General features: G+C 32.8%; 1 protein-coding gene across 4 annotated transcripts in view; it reads right to left on the minus strand.

The window, feature by feature from the left end:
* Window positions 1–6,127: 6,127 nt before the first annotated feature.
* Window positions 6,128–20,864, minus strand: part of LOC110994404 (carbonic anhydrase-related protein 10) — a 51,170-nt gene continuing 36,433 nt past the window's right edge. For 3 of the 4 annotated variants that reach the window (XM_045631740.1, XM_045631738.1, XM_045631739.1), the window contains exons 2-12: window positions 20,648–20,735; window positions 20,205–20,252; window positions 17,239–17,375; window positions 13,593–13,784; window positions 12,137–12,232; window positions 11,780–11,846; window positions 11,068–11,222; window positions 10,613–10,750; window positions 7,622–7,667; window positions 7,169–7,254; window positions 6,128–6,284 (exon numbers count right to left, since the gene is read on the minus strand). In XM_045631740.1, coding sequence (XP_045487696.1) covers window positions 7,169–7,254; window positions 7,622–7,667; window positions 10,613–10,750; window positions 11,068–11,222; window positions 11,780–11,846; window positions 12,137–12,232; window positions 13,593–13,784; window positions 17,239–17,375; window positions 20,205–20,252; window positions 20,648–20,696 — 1,014 coding nt within the window. In that variant the 5' untranslated portion in view covers window positions 20,697–20,735 and the 3' untranslated portion in view covers window positions 6,128–6,284. The remainder of the gene's footprint in view (window positions 6,285–7,168; window positions 7,255–7,621; window positions 7,668–10,612; window positions 10,751–11,067; window positions 11,223–11,779; window positions 11,847–12,136; window positions 12,233–13,592; window positions 13,785–17,238; window positions 17,376–20,204; window positions 20,253–20,647; window positions 20,736–20,864) is intronic. The other variant, XM_022261024.2, reaches the window with a different exon arrangement.

The raw sequence follows: 20,864 nt of genomic DNA on the forward strand, positions 1-20,864 counted from the left end.
GGAACAAGAAGGGATTTAGTAACAATATTGTCCAACATCTTAAATCATAAAATTATAAAATTACCCCCTCACACATCACCGATACAAAACCATACACACAGTTACCATGTAGCAATATGCGGACCATTGAATTGTCCATTGCAATGCCTTACCGCTATTACCACCAGCATGCTGTCAGCGCGCGCCTTGGCGTAGAAACAGTCCTCACAATGTCGACGCACTGCAATTGTGAGACTAAACTAAACTAAACTATACAAGAAGGCCGTTGAATTGTATGAATTTTTTTATAGCCGCAGACCGCAACCAAAATTTCGCTATTACCACTGCCGCGTCAAACTTTGGTCATCAGATTGTTACAATCTGATGACCAAAGGAAGGTATCTGATCTGTATCTGATTCGTGATTATTTTTTTAATAGGCAAGCAGGTGATCGGTCTTTCTGTCGTGGTTAATTTGGGTCTAACTAAGACTGACACCACCATACTAGAGATAATTTTTTTAAGCTGCACAGTTATGCAGACCGACAGACAGAGATGAAATAGATAGAGTGATTCAGAAGTAAGGTTTAATATTATATGACAAAGTTTAATACTGCAGGTTCAATACAGCGAAGTTGAGACAGTTCGCCAGTGTTACATAAATTTAAGTTGTAGCCAAAGATTTTATATTTCTCAGAAATACAGAAAAGTAAATACATCGAATATCAGACTTGATAATTTCATTGAATCTTGGCGTCGCGCCCAAGTGCTTTCTATTGAGCGTACAGTCGGCAAAAAGCTTGCCTTAGATTATTACTCATTTATTTCCTTATTTTCTATTCTTACAATAACTAAAAAATATAATGTCCAAGAACATTAGCCATATTTTGAATAAAAAATTCCTAATATTAAAAAAATCTATTTAAGGTTTATATCGCCATCCCCATGAGATCAATCAACCCAGGTACAACGGGGAATTTCCCGTCGTTTGCTCTCGGTCGGTGTACTTTTTCGCGTTTGCGTATTATTGCGTATTTTGGAACATAAGATCATCTAGGTATCACTTATTCCACGTCAATCAATTCGAACTTGTAGGCATCCCTACTCATCGGCAAAGACAGAGGGTGTAGGCTGAGAGAAAAAGCCGGCGTAAAAAACTCTCGGTACTCTTTTAAAAAAGCAAATCATCAAACAATATTTAAAACAAATATATCAAATTAATTAGAGGCAGCCTGCCCAGCATTAGTCCCAGGCCCTTTTATCAACTAGATAATCAATAACTTTATAGTAAGCCTTTTTACACAGCTTTTCTTTAATACATTTCTTAAATTTATTAAAAGGCAGAGATAAAAGAGCCTCTGGGATTTTATTAAAGAAGACTATCCCTTTTCCCAAAAAAGAATTACTAACTTTACATGGTCTAGTACGGGGAAATTGCAGTGCGTTTGTTCCGAGTATTGACATTGTGCGTATGTTCTAATCTAGTATATTTATCACTATTTTTGTATACAAACATAATATTTTCATAAATGTATTGCGAGGGAAAGGTAAGTATATTAATTTCCTTGAATTTATCTCTCAGAGATTCCCTACATTTTAAATTATAGATTGCACGAATAGCCCTTTTCTGCAATATGAAAACAGATTCGACATCAGCAGCGTGACCCCATAACAATAAGCCATAAGTCATTAAGCTGTGAAAGTAACTAAAATAAACAAGTTTAGCTGTATCGACATCAGTCAGTGAGCGAATTTTTTTAACCGCGTAAGCTGTAGAACTAAGTCTCTTCGCCAATCCGTTGATATGAAGGGACCACTGAAGTTTTGAATCCAAGGTGATCTCAAGAAATACAGTTGTATCATCCAGATTCAATTCCTCATTATTTATAATTGGTCTAGTACCCATAACCCTCGCATTCTTGCACAAAATTTAATGCATTTCGTTTTTTTTGCATTAAGCAGAAGGTACGTGGGACTTCCCCGTATATTCATATAATCTTTATATAACAAGTGAAGTCACAGTTATAAATAGTTAATAAATTATATTACAGTGATAATAGTATCAAACTTAACAAATTTACAGTTTTAAGTTGTAAGATTTGTTGTTAACAGTTGAACATTTCAGCCATTAATTTAAGCGCTTAAAGAAAAGACTTTCATTAATTTGACAATATCACGATCGCAATCTCGATTTAATTTATTGATAGGCTTTTATAAACAACGTAAATTAAACTCATCGTCGTGTGTAAATATTAAAATTATTTCTGCTGACGCTACGCCGTTAGTATATAACTGAGTTACCTTTATTGATAACGTAATGCAGCGCACACCACTTAACGCTCAAACTTGTTACAATCTATTTATATTGTTCAAACTTTGCGTTAAAGCTTTGTGACATCATATATAATGTTTGGCTTGTCCATTGTCCACGTCCGAAACCCGGAAATAGCTTTTATCTCAATTGTGTTACAATTAATATTCTTTTTATTATAGGAATGTGAAGACTGTATATTAGGGTTTAAACATTGAAATTAACTCGTAGATTTTAGTTTAGTTAGCACAATTTTAGTGTTAGATGTAATTTTATGTTTATTTGTTCATTTTTTAATTTCGTAATTTTACAAAATAATATAATATTAATTAATATAATATTAATTAAAGATTATTGGAATATATTTTCAAATATTTCAGTAACATTTCAAAATTTACATTATACACACATTCACTCACACACTCAACATCTCTAACAATAGCTTGTCAACCTATCGTATGCTGATATAGAAAATATTGTTACTGTGCCATGAAATAATAAATATAAATTTGAGTTACGTAGAAATCCTAAAGTAAAGTACAGTTAATATGTCAAAAGGAAGAGACTGGCTGCCCACAACAAGGGGAATTCTAGCGTGGGAGCTAGTACACTATTTTAACTAAATATCCTGTTATTTTGTATATATAAGGTGCCTTTCTCTGATTCTAAAAAAATACAAAAAAATCAATACCATATAATTTTTACCGTCCACAGTATATTTTATAAATACATAACTTATAAATAACATATAACGAAAAATAAGCATACAAATCTTCAGCTTTATTCAATTTTATTTAGGTCTTTTGTCTTCATACTTGAATAGCAGTTTTCCAAGCCTTTTTAAACTGTCCACGACGTTTTGAGAGCGGATGTTTGCGTCTGCATGTGACTTAGTATGTTTTTAAACATGTTCTAGAATGTTTAGCCGATAAGCTTTTCAAAGGATACTTTAAGTTTCTAGATATAAAGTGGTCGGATTATGCAAGTCTCCGTTGGTTGGTTTTGCGAAGCATTTTTACTTAAATATTATTTGGTTTTAGTCGCTTTTGGTCGTAGCATCACTTCTATAAACTTGTTCAAAAATAGTTGATATTCAACTTTAACAAAAATTCGTTAAAAATTATATAATTGTTAAGTTACTAAATATTTTATTTTATTTTTATTTTGCGATAGATTTTTTCCCTTAATATTGCTTATGTTCTATTGTAATTGATGTGTATGTGTGTTAAATGAGTAATTTCATATTTTCTTGGATTTTTTAGGAATACACATAGTTTCAGAACCTAAACAAATAAAAATCTATTGCTATCGATAAGTAAGTAGTATGTGTTTTAAAGCCATAAATCGAATCCTTCACTTTTGCCTTAAATAGAAAGAATGAACCATTTGCACGCTACGCATTCATTAGAACCATCCCAGTTCTCAGATAAATATGACAGTAATAAATCTAGTGTATCGTGGTGCAGAGGCAACTTCCGGTGCAAGGAGTCCGGACAACATGGCCGGGCGTATCCGCTTCCGGGAGACTTGTACTGGCTACTTTGTTGTTCCATCGGACTTGTTAGAAAATGTTTGTAAGGGCAATAATGGGATTACCTAGTTCAAGCATAGTTGAATAAACATGTTAGATGACAAAGACACCTTTTATTGATTTATAGAATTTGTAACTTTTTTTACTACCTCAGTGAGCATAGTAAATTTCGTGTTTATAATTATGTTTTATGATCCAGTATCTTTTTGAAATGTAAAAGAAATAATGATCAGATTAAAACTTTTTTAATGAATACAATACTAATGTACTACATTTACATTGATTTTTAATATTTTGAAAATAACTAATTTAGTAATAAGAAGAGCAGTGTTGGCCTAGTGTCTTCAGCGTGCGACTCTCATACCCTAGGTCGTAGGTTCGGTGCCGATTCGATCGGCTGTGCACCAATGGATTTTCTTTCTATATGCGCATTTGCTTGAACGGTGAAGGAAAATATCGTGAGGTCACCGACATGTCTTAGACCCAAAAAGTCGATGACGTGTGTCATGCACTAGAGGCTGATCACCTATTAGATTAGATTTAAAAAAAATGATCATGAAACAGATTCAGAAATCTGAGGCCCAGACCTAAAGAGGTTGTAGCGCCACTGGTGGTTTTGGTATATTCGATAATATATAATATATTGTATAATAAGTCGTATATTTCGATACAAACATTTAAAAAATTCTCCCCTCATTATATTTAATTATTTAAGGTTAATCTGATTTTAAATGACACTGCCAGAAGACTTAAAGTTCGTTACCGGTCTGTTAATAATTTTATACATTATTCTGATAGAGGAATTAATTATATCATGTGAGTTTAAATTTTAGATATATATATATAGCCTTTTTTTCATATAAAGTCTTTTTTACTAAACATGCAAGTATATTTGTTTGATAATTCTATCTTGCAATACTGTCACGATGACATTAATCATAATGATAAGTATCTCTTTTGACAGTTAACTGCGACCAAAGATAAAGGACCATAGACAAGTATAAGATAAAAATAAAACACATTTGTCGTAAATATTTATATTTTACACGGAAACTGCATCTATGACCTACCATTTCTAGAATGTGAATATTATTCTTAATTAAGCAAGATTATAAGATGAACTGTACATAATTATAATATAAGCTTGAAACTATTTTTACATTGAATTTTATTTCTAAATGTATTAAAGGTTATAATTTATTACTAATCATAAGCTTCTTTGTGTACATATATTTTACAATTCTCATAAAAATAGGGATACCTTAATAGTCCAAGCAGTCAGATCGCCAAATAATGTTGCTTACAAGTATAAAAATACCTTTTAGATATTAGATAATTTTTGGTCCGCCGAAATTTAATTCAAGTTTAAACCAGTTTAAATTACAAGACGGACACACATGAAACTTTTTTAAATTACAAAATTGATAATTACAATAACTGTTACATAATGTACAACATATTATGCTATTTGCAAGTAGACCACTCAGAAATTCGGGCGGTAATTTTTAGTATGAAACATTGCTAAAATTTTTACTAAATATTATTTTTCTTTACTTCTAATTTGCAAATGGTAAGAAGCAAATGTACCAGATAGCATTGCGATCGCTGTGGACTATTAAATATAACGACAACAAAATTGGGTACAGTTTTAAGAACTTTTAAAGCTTTAATTGTATGTAATATGGACGAATTATGACGTCATTTCTATAATTATTTACATCAATATATATTACATTAAAAAATATTCATAGAAACCAAATCAGTGCAATCGATTAAAGCATCATTAAAAATTTCCATATTTCAGCGGCTACCATGGTAATAATAATTATCTTAATTTTTTTTTAGAGTCAGGGTCTACCGTGGTTACCAAAAAACACTATCGTAATTTAATATATAACTGGCGCAGAACTATGTATACAGTGTCAGCGTCAATGGTTCCACAGGGACCAAAATTTTTTAATATCACTTTTTTTACTTTTAATTAATTTAATTACTACTGTATTTGATTGTAATATTTTATACATTATATTATTATTGACTGCTGATTTTGTCAAGTTAATTAAAATAAAACTTTATTTACGGTGTACAGTGAGCTTTGCGCCAATCGAAGATATCTTTGACTGACCACTGTGTATTCTTCTGCATTAGACGCCAACAAACAAATACTTTCTAATTAAAACTAACGATAGACCTATATACCGAAAGTATTTTATTATGACTGATTTAATTTATATGAATTAAATAATTTGTGCTTAATAATTAATAGGAAATAATTTGCCACGTATGGTTTGAATAATACAAGGTAGGTTAAATGCAAAATTAAAAATAATTTATTGTTTGAGTCACTATTGTTGATTTTACAAATATTTAATTATTATGCTAACATTCTAATTAATCATTGATAGCATTGCTAAATCTTCTGTGCTGCGGTATCGCATGCTGTGCTCGCGAGGCCATTGAGTAGCTGAAACATAATTTATATTAAATTTTAAAAGTGTTGTTTGATGATTTGAGACTTATGACTCTCGGTACTTTTTAAAAGAGTACCGAGAGTTTTTTACGCCGGCTTTTTCTCGCGGCCTACACCCTCTGTCTTCTTTGCCGATGAGTAGGGATCCTGTCTATCTTATGTTTTATAATAAATGTATTTTATTTTATTTTTATTAAAAAGCGTTTCTACAAGTCATGGGGTGAGATTCAGAAACAAAATACCGCGAACTATCACTCCCGTGTGTTAAAAAAATATTTTGGACTTGTGTGAGTCACAATAATGAATGTTTCTGAATAGAGACAGCGCTAAGTATGACTCCGTAAAGTTGTGCTTAGTATCGACTCCGCATTTTATTTTGACAAAAATCCAAAAAAGATTTATATAGATACAACCTTAGCAAAGCACCCGATTTTTATGCAATTTGTATAGTTTACACGAAACTATTCAATAGTGCGAACGTTTAGTTCCAAGTACTGGGCGTACTACTCAAGTTTTTCTTAAAAGTTATTTTTAGTATTACGTCGTTACTCGCTATCCCAGTAACATGCCAAGGCTTCTCCGGGAGAAGAGTGATTGTGTGGTAAGGTGAAATGCACTAAAACTGCAATAGGTTGGTAGATGCACCATGAGTAAAAAAGGCGAACCGAGACCCACATACAAAAAGGATTGTTCGTGGTACTAGTAATACATTCTGAAATTAAAAGCTAACTTGTACATGAAACAAAGTAACAACATCACACAAAGTACACACAAGCAATACACCTGTAATTAAAACTCTCTAAAGACTCAAAACAATGCAAGCAGTCCAGTAAAATTAAAATTTGTCACAAAAGCAGTAAACAACGAAATACAAATACCTATTTTTTGTGACATGTTTTCTTTGAAAACATCTTTCTTTTGCATGCAACACTCTTTTTCGTTCGTGCCTTGCGGGAATATCGTGCTGTAATTCAGACATTGAAAGGTACTTAGTGCGTACATATGAATCTGTATTATTTGAGTCTATGCTGTAGTCAAGCGTCGAAGCTTCGTTTATATTGAAAATAACTAGGCAAAATCCTTTGACTTTCGTAAGCTTTTTTGTTCAGTGTTTAAGTCTATTTAACCCAATTTAGACATAATTTATAATATAGGTACTAATTTAATGGTTTAAGTTACTGTAAAAAAATATTTTTTTATAAACTAGTTCTTTCACAAAACTATCGAATTTTGACTACAACAAACTGCAATATAGTGCAAGATAATCATGCTTAAGTCATGTATGTTAAAATTCAAGATGCATAGATTCTGGAAACGTGCTTTTTTGTTACCTGTATAATGCATATTGCGGTACATATCCGGACAGTTACTTGATGCCTGAAACAAAATATAAAAATATAAATTTTGCATTAATTGCGTGTCCATGACAACCATGTACAGAGCCTCTGTAATTTGCAATTACGAAATAAATAAATAAATGTCTACAGCAATCCTAAAAATGTTTTTTTACTGCGGGATCCCAGGGTTACCACATCAGTGCTTCCTTTGTATTGAGACAACCGCATCGATCTTGCATACAAAAACTTTTGGATTGAAATCGCTGTTGCTACAAAAAGTATCTGCGTAAATAATACAGATGTCTGGCCACACCATGACCATCTTGGGGTCTACGACTCACATGGGGAAAGGTGATTTTTAATTTTGGTTATTCGAAAATTAATAAAAATTATTTGGAGTTTCAAAATCAGTTTTATTGTAATTATGTTTAAAAAATCCTAAAGGCAGTGTTGGCCTGGTGGCTTCAGCGTGCGACTCTCATCCCTGCGATCGTAGGTTCGATCCCTGGCTGTGCACTGATGGACTTTTTTTCTCTGTGCGTATTTAACATTCGCCCGAACGGTGAACGAAAACATCGTGAGGAAACCGACATGTCTTAGACAACAAAAAGTCGGCAGGCTGATCACCTACTTGCCTATTAGATTAAAAAATGATGATGAAACAAATTCAGAAATCTGAGGCCGGGACCTAAAGAGGTTGTAGCGCCACTGATTAATTTTACTTAGTTTCAAAAATCCTCATATACAGTCAACGCAGAACAATTCGTTATATTAAAAATTATCTAAATTAGGCCCAACCATTTCTGATAGGCTAAAGCACGGCACAAAATTCATAACACGTCCTTAGAGAAAAGTAATTATGATATGAAAAAACTTTTATCAAAAACATCCTTAGTAAAATCACAATAAGAGCAATCTAATTTTGTTTGTGCATTTCAAGAGGAGTTCACAAATAATCCGCATGTCTCGTCCTAGACCGCAGGGCACTAACTTAATTAATTAAGGTTTGAGCTTTCTCTGTAATTATATTTCACGCTTTGACAACGACATGCCGTTCGTCGGGTTCAACTGATTTATTGGATTCTTGATTCTATCTTCGATATTATTTTATATAAGAAATTGGCGAGGCTATATAAAAATGAATATAATATTAACTGAAATTATTAAAAGACTTATATTACTACTAACTAGACGAGTTGTTGTGAGTGTGTAGTGTGCGAGTAGTTGTCCTGTACACGCGTCTTACAAAAAAAATTAAACGCACTAAAAATTTCATCAAAATCTGACCGTTTAGGAGTTTAATTACGAACACATATATATACGATTTATATAAATATCAGCTGTTTATTTGCTGTATATATTAATAAAGTAGATACCGACTGCAGCGGCATCTGCAGGGCTTATTTGTAAACCTAAACCATCCAGGTCGCCACCCAAACGTATACAACAAAATTCTTTCAATTCCGTCGTTAAGAGGAGTTCAGTAACACATACGTACAGTGAAATTATAAAATGATACAGTTTTCTTATTTACTTTCCAAAAACTAAACATTCGTCACTTACGTCATTACGAGTGAATTAATAAAATGAAATAAATAAAGAAAATTAGGGAGGTGAGGTTTTAATTTTGGAAAAATTAAAAAAATACTTTTTGATGTGACATCGATTTCTGGCGTGGCGATGCGTCGCCATATGATATACAGTCTAAATGCAGTAGTAAATTTCACATTAAAAATATTTAATGAAAATAATGTTTATTCAACAAATAGTCATCGTTATCTGGAAAAAATTTGTAATATTTGATTTTATCATTATGACATATTTAGTTTCTATCACAATCTGTTCTTTTCTGCATATTACTTTTACAAAATAATGTCGATGTTTCACATCTGCCAGGCGTCCCGTGACAGCTCTAATTTTTCATGAATTTTTTGTTTATTTCAGCTTTTCGGTTGGATTACTGTAAATTATCATCGGATATATGTCAAATACATTGCCTATTTAATGGGCCTAGAAGGTTGTACACAACATACTTATTACTATCAGTTTCGGCAGACTACAACAAACAATAAATAAATAATGTGGCGCTACAACTTTTTTAGTTCTGGGCCTCAGATTTCTGAAACTTGCATCATTAAATATCATGATAATTTTGTTAATCTAAAAGCCAAGTAGGTGAACAGCCGCCTGCGACTGCCGCACATCGTCGACTTTTTGAAGGCTTTCCGGTTTCCTTACCATATTTTGCTTCACCTTTCGAGGGAACGTTAAATGTGCACATAGAAAAATGTCCATTGGTGCACAGCCGATGATCGAACCTACGACCTCAGAAATGAGAGTCGCACTAAATCAACTAGGCCAACACTAGCAAGACTAGAAAGAACAAGATTTTTATAAAAATTACATCAATACGTTAAAATCATATTTTGTATGCTACATTTTTAATACTTTGAGAATTGCTGTATCAACATTGGAGTATCGTTTTGTTGAGTTACGGCTCTTAATAAAGAGAAATAAATATAAAGTCGAGCAATTTGCAGCAGGTGATAAAGAAGGTTTTGGGTGTTATCAATCATTTAACTTTTATTATAATAAGTAAAAGGTATAATATGATACCTGTGTCTTCATTTGGAAGGTATAAAGGTTATTTATATATATATATATATTGTAAATCATTACGTTTTATAAACAATATGTAGAAAAACGTGTGCTAAAATTGGCAAGTGTATGTGTAATGTTTATCCACAAATATATTTATTAAAGAAAAATAAATTATTTTTAATTATGTCTCATGACGGTTAGTTTCATCAAGATCCTGGCTTTTCGTTTTTAGGTATTGATCACATACACATACAGTAAAAAAAATACTTTAATATATTTAGTTAAAAAATAATGTGAGGCATTTACAGCCATTTTTTCTAACTTCTCCTTCAAATGCGAGGACTCCCGTGCCTAAGATTCCTAACTTACGTAAAGGATACATACCGGCAGTCCTTGTTTGTTGAAGTTAATATTAGTTCTGACAGTACGATGGTGTAAAGACTGTACTGGGCGGGCATTGTTGCCGAGTGGCGCTTTGGGTGTTAGCTGTGATCCTTGCATCAGACGACGGATTGCGTACATCTACAAGAAACAACAAACTAATTAGTCATTTTACCTATATTGTAGAGATAAAAATTTAAATATCATCAGTGTTGGTCAAGGTACTTCATTTTAAATTTCGAATCTTGCAAAACCTCGATTATGCGCCTGAACTATATAATTACACACGTTTAACAAAATTTACCATAGCTATATTACTGTATCGCACATACGTTGTAGGTAAAGGAATGTTCCCAAGTTTAATTTCTAGGAAACAATTATTTTTAACACTAGACACAGGTCTATAGGATACAATAATTGTCGAACCTATGTCCCTTTTGGGAGTTCAAATAACTCACCTCCTGCTTTGATATATAAATAGGTTTATTAAATATGATCCACACAGCCGTCTCCCAGCATCCGGGGTGAGTGGTTGACCCCTCATATGTGAGGTACTGTTGGGTGTTGGGCAATAGAGTGCTAAGCGGCAGGTTTCTGATTGGGTATGAACTACCTGTGAATTAAATACATTGTCTTTTTTAAATGGGAACGATGGGATGGACTTAGCACGAAATAATACTAAATATTTATTAAATTACTAAACTTAGCATATAAATAGGCCAATTATTTTGATAACGATTAATATGATGAAAATTGTAGTAGTGAAATTTGTTTCCTTTGAAGTAGAGACTTTTCAGGTCGGGGGTTCAAGTGCACAATTGCTAATTACAGATTTAAGTTTGCCCTTTATAGATACCGGTGACCATAGAGTTAGTGCTATCCTCGCTCCTCTTCAATATAAATAAACTAAATCGCAAACTACGTTGCTAAGCGCAAAAGTCGAAGACGGCTGGACCATATAAAATATTTTTAATATTTATTCTTTAAATTCTAATGAAGAGAAATAGTTTTATTGCTTATGCTTTTCTTATATTTATATACCGGAAAAGCGAGGTGTTCATGGGGTAGCATAGCAATATGTTCCATACCTACGTAAGAAAAACTAACGAGGGCGGGTTGTGTGTTGTGGTAAAATATAATATTTAATGTAAAAATATAATAATGTCTTACCTCTGAACATTACTTTATTGAAGGCGCTTGTTATTATTCTGAGTTCCTTGTTAGTCGGTTCTCCAATCTATAAAACATCAAAATAAATGATATATGTATGATAATATATATATATATATATATATATGAAAAAGATTCTTACAAGTGTGCGTCTCTTATCCCTGAGGTCATGGGATCACTAGGCGACTAGGCCACCGATGATCTTGTTTTTGTACATAATTAAGTAATATACTATGCTACTAGTACTAGTACAAAATTAGGTCTAAGATTTCTTATAATCTGTTTCTTGACTTGCCAATGTCCCACGGGAATATATTTTATGGCATATAAATATGTGTATACTTTTTCAAAATTTACCTGAACCATTAGTGAAATTCCAACGACTCCTTGTGATTTATGTTGTGCTTCGGACATGTTATGGTATAGTTCCTTGTTGAAACCATACAGTTGAATCTATAAATTAAATTCACTGAGCGTTAACCAATATACAGGTTTAAAAAATTATTATTTTTTTAAATGTAAATAGGCATGGCATATGGCACGAGGAACATCAAAGTGGATCAAGAAAGTACTAAAATTGGACACCGGGTACAATAAACGCAAAAGAGAAAGGCAAGTCAGAAGATGGAGAGACCAGACTGTGGGAATAGCACAGTGCAGACAGGAATCGCTTTGGAGGCCTTTGCCAAAAAAGGCCACATATAATCCCTAAATTGCATGAGATATTAGGAATATAGATGATAGAAATAAGTGCTTAAGTGTAAAAGTATCTGAAATAAAAGGCTATCATACTATATGGATAAGTACAAAAATTTGTTTGAATTTATCAACGATTAGTATTTTTGTTTTAATTTCAATATTATCCCACATAATGAAATAATACAGACAGACAAACAGATAAGGATATTTTTGACACACAGGTAAGAGCTTCCGTAAAAGACAAGACGTTAAACAAAAGAGTTACGAAAAATTCGCAGTTCATTAAGAAGACAATTGTCTTGCAGACATTGTGTAAAATTATCTAAGCGATTGTTGTACCGAAGTTTGACCCTGGAGAGTAATAACTGCTGATAATATTTCAGGTGTTAATTTGTGACCGGGCAGATATAACTTTGTTCATCTCGAACATAAAATTATGCATTTTTGTTTATCGCATGCCACTCTTTCAACTCTATAATTACATTAATACATAAACTTTGTTCATAGCATTTGTTTAATGTAGGCAGAAAAAAATTGTAAGGCTATTTATAGCCTTATGTAAGATTTATTTATGCCTTTATATTTCCTACGTCTTTTTAAGCAATTCTTAATAGGTCGGCAACACACTTGCGAGCCCTCTGGCATTGAGAGTGTCCATCGGCGGCGGTATCACTTAACATCAGGTGAGCCTCCTGCCCGTTTGCCCCTGGTTCTATAAAAAAAAAAAGCTGCTCAAATCTTTCAATCAATCCAAATTGGTATCGCAATATAAAGAGGAAATGCTGCGAGCGTTATATATTCATTTTTAATTATTCTTATTATACTATGTTGATTAAGAACTGATGTTTACGTTTTAATAAACATTTACTTTTATTAAACCCTCTGTGTTTACCTAAAAGAAAATAAGATTTTCAAACAATTGTCGTGTTATGGAATTATATACAGCACACTAATATCAAATATTTACTCATTTTAGAAATCAAATGCTTGGTCATTTAAGTTTAAAATAATAATATTGTCTTTGCTTTACGAGAGTACATAAAAAAATAATTTCAATCGATCAGATCTAATAACCAGGTTCGTAATACACAACAATTTCAAGGTAGGCACAAACCTCTCCCGGAAATGTATGATGGTCAATTTGATGTTCGGATCCTCTGTTGTCTTCCAAGCCATAGTGAAAGTAGATTTCCTCAAACTGGTATCGATATGACAGCGGACCTCCACTGATGTTCACTTGGTGTTTTGAGTCCTTCTCTACGCGGAATACCAGAGACTGTCCCGTGTTTTGAAGCACGCCGCTGACCTATGAATCATCATGACATGAATCATTTTTAAAGTATATAACAAATTTCTATTGATTCTTAGCGACAGGGCACTGGTATCGTAATCTGAATTTCTACTCAAAACTGGCCATTCTAATTCTACATAACGTCAATTATACATATATAATTATTAACGAGTAGAAACTACTTGCACAATTAACACTTTAATGATTAACGCATGATATAAATGATCCGCATTTATTTTTCGATGACACAATAATTGATATGGGTTAGAAATCAGTTAGCTTCATCAATCAGTCACGGTTGTAGGATGTTAAACCAATTGTAAAATTATCTTACAGCGTATTTATATCTGAAGATAAAACTTTGAAATAATTACGGTACTGCCAATATCAGCTCTGTTATTTGTTCTACATGGAACCAAAAACTGAGCTGGTGTGGCTTATGAAGCGGACAAAGCTATAGCAGGCAAATACAGAGGTCAAATAATACAGGGGGAAATAGCAAAAAGGTCAGTCGACATCACAGGAAACCGAAGAGCTGGCAGCTATCTCGGACAAAGAATTAGTTAGTATAGCTATTGCAATAATAGCAAAGGGGGAACGCTGCCAGTATCTTCGGAACCTTGCCTAAAGGGACTCCTTTTAATATATTTGAGTTATTATATTTTGAGGTTATTTTTTTATTATTAATTAATTGATTTAAAAAAACATTACACTAATATATTGTTATACAAACATTATCATAATCATGTTATACTTTTAAAAGCTTGTTTTATATTCCTACAACGGTTTTGTTGTAAAATTTGTGTGAAGTAATGAATCAGGAAACTAAGTAGTAGTTTGGTTTCAATCAATCAATTGGTCACACCTTGATTAGAGCGGTTTGACTTAAGATGAGTAATAACATGCTAACACGCGAATGCTTTGTTTTGACTGAAATGAATTACTCCTTGAAAGATAACGCTTTTACAGAAATCTTTTTAAGTTTGCATGTATACTTTAGACTTTTTAAGATTTTATTCATTTATTAACATACAAAATACATATACAGAATTTACTATTTATTTATATTTCGTAACAAATTTACTATTTTTTACCAAATATGAATAATAAAAAAGGCGGTGTTGGCCTAGTGGCTTCTGTGTGCAACTCTTATACCAGAGGTCGTAGGTTCGATCCCCGGCTGTGCACCAATGGACTTTCTTTCTATGTGCGCATTTGACATTTCGAACTGTGAAGGAAAACATCGTGAGGAAACCGACATGTCTTAGACCCAAAAAGTTGCGTGTGTCAGGCACTGGAGGCTGATCACCTACTTGCCTATTAGATTTTAAAATGATCATGAAACAGATTCAGAAATCTGAGGCCAAGACCTAAAGAGGTTGTAGCGCCACTGCTTTTTTAATACTAATAAAATATTAAATAAAAACAACGATTTTTTACAACATTTGTATTTTTTTAAGGGAACAATGAGGATCCAGGAAAACCAAAGCCCCGAAAAGTCAGCAGCGAGTCGGTCACAGATGGTTAAATACTTGGTTTTCAGAAAAAAATAACGGAATATATAAAGAAATCTGCCCAAAATTTAATGTTTTTGCGTTTAAACCGTTTTTGAGTTGTATGATAAATATATATGATAAAATGATCTAGGCGCTTCAAGTATGACTCAGATTTCCTAAATGCCTACAGTATTATAATAAAATGTTCTATTTATAGTGACAAAGTTACTGCATGAATAAAATGCTTAAGTCATGTTGGTAATTCATACACACTGAATGTAATTCAATGCTAATGCATGCGAAAGCGATATGCTATCAAGCACGCTATCACGATTCATGACGCGTTTTTGTTATAGTTAAAACTGTAGCTAGATTTTTACTTTGTTTTAAGGAATACATTCTTTTTTAAAGTCAGAACCCGTCAGGAATATAACCTGAGGACAGCTTAGTGGTATCCGCTCTCATCTCTCATCCAAGAGGGAAGGGAACAGAATTTGAACTACATGTGTGGCATTTCATCATCATCACCGCAATTCCCGGTCGCACGGAGAGGAAAACATTGTGATGAGACCGGCTGTTTTAGATACATAAACGAAGACGTCGAGCTTCGGGCACAGAATTACCTTGTTGTATTAGAAAAACTAATGATCACGATATAGTTACAGAAATCTGAGGTGCAGGTAGGTACAACCTAAAATATATTAGCGCCTGGTCCAACAATCAGGCTCGCCTTTAAATCGTTACAACTTAGGGCCTGTTTCACAATGTATGGATAAAGTAACAAATAGCTACATAACATAAATTATTCGAATGATAAAGTACCGAATAAGATACTTCGCGTTTCATGACGAATAGCGCTATTAGAAACGCAACAATAGTGTTTATCCTACCAATAAGTAATAAATAGCTTATTTAGAACTTATCCGGACATTGTGAAACAGGCCCTTAGACTCAAAAGTATACAATGTTTTTATTAAGAACCAATTTTTAAATTGCATCATAACTTCAATAAACAGGCACTATATGCCAAGATAACTATGACATATTAAGGTACAAACACCCCTATTAAAGCCACCTTATGCCATTGTTGCATAAACATTACCGCTTGCGCTTACTTATCTAGGGAAATATATTGTGCAGTTCTTATGTAAGAAGCAATGTACTTGGTGCTTAAGTTCTCTGTTGACTTAACTATTGTGCGGATTACTGGCCATTGCTATGTTAATTCAAACATTATGCGATTATCAAGTTGTGGCTTAGCTAAATCCTCAGTAAATTTAAAGCATGAATTTTCTATTGTTATCTGTTTGTATTTCTATTGCTTAGTAATTATTCTATATACTTTTTTGTCATAAAATATTCATTTTGAATTCTCAAGTGTCAAAAATTGGCAAAGTTTGTATTTTTTTCCAACGAGCAAAGTTATTTAAATAGTGTATCGATCTTTGAAAACGGAATCATAAACTACTCAACTCCATATTTTTTTCATTATCCATACTTCATCGGACGTCGTGGTGATAGAGATCGTATTTTGTATTCTGCCTAGACGTCCGATGATGAAACTAAGCTGAATGTATAATAGTTGTTTTTAGAGGAAAACTCGTACAGTTGTATCTTCTTAGTTTTAAATTGGACCAGATACCCCAACCTAAGACAACACGTAGTAGAGTTTTGACTTTCGACATAAGTTACGGTATGTTACGGCATCGACAAATGAGAAAAATCTATAAAAAAACTAATTTCAGTTCATTTAAATTCTTTGACCTATAGTAATAAAATACTTATCATTTTCATTTAGTTATATTGTAAGAAATATAGTCCAATAAAATAAATAATAAAGAAGGACATTTGCGGCCTTATCGCTTTCGAGGAAAAAAACCGAAGTACAAAAGTATATAAGATATAAAATTACTTAAACAAATAGCAATTATAACATATAGACGATGAGAAGTCTTTCTCATAAGAATTCGTACCTTATGTTTGTCAAACTGCACATCTCGAAGCCAAGGATCAAACAACAACTTGTCTGGTTCTATATTGATTGGGCTCTGTCGTCTTCCCTTGTTGCACATACTCCATTGGGGATTGATTAGACCCCAGAAGCCAGGACCTATAAATAACACCACTTGTACAATTGTAAATATATTGTAAAATTATGTTTTGATCAAAGCTTTTGATGTGTATATAATAACTTTTATACAATTAATTAATTTTTATTTGACGTTCATAAGTGTACTTGTTTACCAATATGAATAAAAATATTTTAAGTTTTTTACCTAACTCAAACTCAAAAATATCTTTTTCATTTAGGTAAACATGTACAAAAAATACAAATTAAATTAATTGTAAATTTACATTTACAACCGGTTCGCAAGTCAAGGGCGTAGAGCGGGGAAGAACAGGCAAGAAACTTTCCGCCACTCTTTTCAATCGCCAAGTTTATAATACAAATTGTTTGAACTGGAGCAAATCAATCCCAAGGATAAGGATCATTTAAGTATTCGTCACATTTATAAAAGGCTTTATTAATTAATTTACTTTTAACGAAGGCTTTGAATTTATTTAGTGATAATTCTCTAATTTCATCTTTAAAATGAAATAGTGAATTATGGAATCATACTTTATACATATAGTTACAAATTAATCGTTGTTCAAATCTGACTATGGTATCACTAAATTAACTTCGTCCCATCAGTGCATTCGCCCGTGTAACATTAGGGTATACCCGGGCATCGGAAGTCATTATCCGAAACGGTCATTACGCTTGGATTTGTTGCTATTTTTCATTATGGACCTAAGAATGTTCTTCAGATGGATGCTGTTCTTTTTTATTGGCTAAGTGGCTTCAGCAAGTAACTGTCTCTTTTGTAGGTCCGAACCCTGGATCTATATCATTCATTCATCATCATTTAACACTCGCATATACGGTGATAGAAAAAAAGTCAGAACTGGCATGCCTTAGATTGTAAATGACATCGTTTTGATGTGACAACGTCCTATAATTCGGTGGAGCCGGCTGCACGTACGAAAAAACATGACGCATGCGGCGTTACCTCGTTTTTGAGGCGTTCAGGGCTTGAAGTGCAAGCGAGAGCGCGGACGGACAAAGATGCACAATCGGCCTCCGCGTTCGGCAGCGTTCGTTCGTTAAAAAATTGATATAATTGTATTTTTGCGTACAACTAAATGTAACATGATCAATTAAATTGTGATTTCCATTTGCCTCCTTCTATATATCCGTATAAAATGTATATCAAACAAAAAAAAATTTTTTGTATTTATTATTCCATTAGTATTTTCTTTATGACGTTGTCACGTTCAACTCTCGTGAGTAAACCGACTTTACAGACAACCGATTTTATTTTAATTCAAACCATCCGGCCATTTGTTTGGCTTCATGACTATAAAAAAAAATGATCGCGAAGCATAAACCAACTTGAGGCCCAGACCAGCCCAGGTTTTTTTTTTATTAATTTAGCGCCCAGCCTGTAGAGGTCGCTCTAGGCGTGCTAGTAGCAAAGGACCCCAGAAATACGACTAATTATCAGGCTTCCGATATCTATCGCCCTTGACTTGCGAACTGGTAGTAAATTTAAATTTAGAATCAGTTTATCATCTTTACTGTTGACGTACATAAGTGTACTTGTTTACCTAGATGAATAAAGTTATTTTGTTGTTGTTGTTGTTGTTGTTGTATTGTAAAAAAATACTGGAAAAAATGCTAAATTTTTTTCGTTTTTGGAAGTCAATAGTTATGGTTCTACTCCAAAAATTTGATATATAAACACTTAAATATATTCATAAACAAAGTTATATTTTGACAATTACATTTAGTCTGAAAGTGGGACAGTATCACATTATTATGCTGTGATAAAACTAATGTTGAATGATAAAATCTTAATGACAGTTACGCCCTCTATTCGATGGAATTGTTTGAATTATTAAACGATGCACACTTAGGTCATTTTGATAGTGTTTTGAATAATACTGACGGTTCTTTGTGTGTCAGGGTTTATCCTGAAGATTTACAATATACTCTGTGTAATATAATAATATGTAGCATATGATGTTGGCAGTAAATTTTAAGTTACAATATATTGTGTTACCGATTATGATTAAACGATTTTTAAATTTAAATTTACATTTATTACCAGTTCGCAAGTCAAGCGGCGTAAAGCGGGCAAGAAACTTTCCGCTACTCTTTTCAATCGCCAAGTTTTTAATACAAATTATATACAATCATTTAAGTATTCATCACATTTATAAAAGCTTTATTAATTAATTTATTAATAATTTTAAGTCAGTGCTAATTGTATCATAATGTTTTATTTTATCTAAATATGGGCCAAGATTGGAACTCCCTACTATATATAATGTGTAAAAAATAATAGCGATTGTAACGGCAATCGTCATTATATCATATTTCTTAATAAAAACAATTTTAACGTGATTATAAAATGGAGCCTTTGCTCTTTTGTTTAAGTGAAGAGTATAGTTTAGTTAAGAGTATCAAAAGTACGAGATTAGATAATACTTTTTAGTAGTAAATGATTCTTAAGCACATTTAAGTCTTCTTGTACTTGACGAAAATAATACCTACATGAAGTTTTAAATGATAGTGCAGACATATATTACTCATATTCTTTAAGTTTTTTATTAGCTATAATAATTTCTGTTGGCGTTAGAGTACGATTCTCATCTCGGCCGTGCACCAATGTCTGTCTTCTGTCTACGTGCGCATTTAACGCTTGTAATAAAATATTCGGCGTGTGTTGGGTACAGAAGGGTCTTCACCTTCTTGCTATTTGAAATAATCACGGGACAGTTGCAGAAATCGAAGCCCAGACCAGGTCATAGCTTTGGAATAAAGTTTCGATACGAAATTTCACAGAAGTTCCGTACATGATGCGTAAGCTTATTACAATAAATTATATATTACCTGATATGCCATCATAGGTCCACCATTCTTCCCAGCTTCCTGATATATCTGAAAATAGATATTTTAATGTCGTAAGAATGTTTTTTGTGTGTTTGAATTGCATGATGGTCAAGTGTTAATTCTTTGCGTGACAACATTTCTCGACCGTGGTTCAATATTAACATTGGACTCTCTAAAGAAAGGTTGATACCTTCAAGGCTTATAGCCAGTGTATCGCGAATGCCTCTTCTTGAGATCCTTAAAGACGCACGCACTAAATTTATAAAAACAACTTCTTCCTTGCATAAATTATTCGTTAAAAAAGTATTATATAACTTGTGAAACGGTATTGTTACGTTCACATAAATTGGGGTATGTTTTATTGAAAGTGAATTTAATACTACGTCTGAACATAAATAAGTAAAGTTAGCGATATATATGGACGCAAATATTAGTGGACCTACCTTTGACATTGATGAAAATAATGGTGAGGATGAGCAACCATTGGCTCATAGTGTCGCTGAAGGTCACGCTTCAAACCGCATTGGTGACCTGGAAAGAATATAAGGTTAGTTTAAAATAGGGTAGGTAGAATAACGTTGACATAATAAACGTTTTATCAAGGTAGAAAGTTGAGCTCTTCCTCCGACCTAATGGGATCGTAAGCCAGTTTAACCACTG

The sequence above is a fragment of the Pieris rapae genome, chromosome 16 (genome assembly GCF_905147795.1).
Source record: "Pieris rapae chromosome 16, ilPieRapa1.1, whole genome shotgun sequence".
Lineage (NCBI taxonomy): Eukaryota > Metazoa > Arthropoda > Insecta > Lepidoptera > Pieridae > Pieris > Pieris rapae.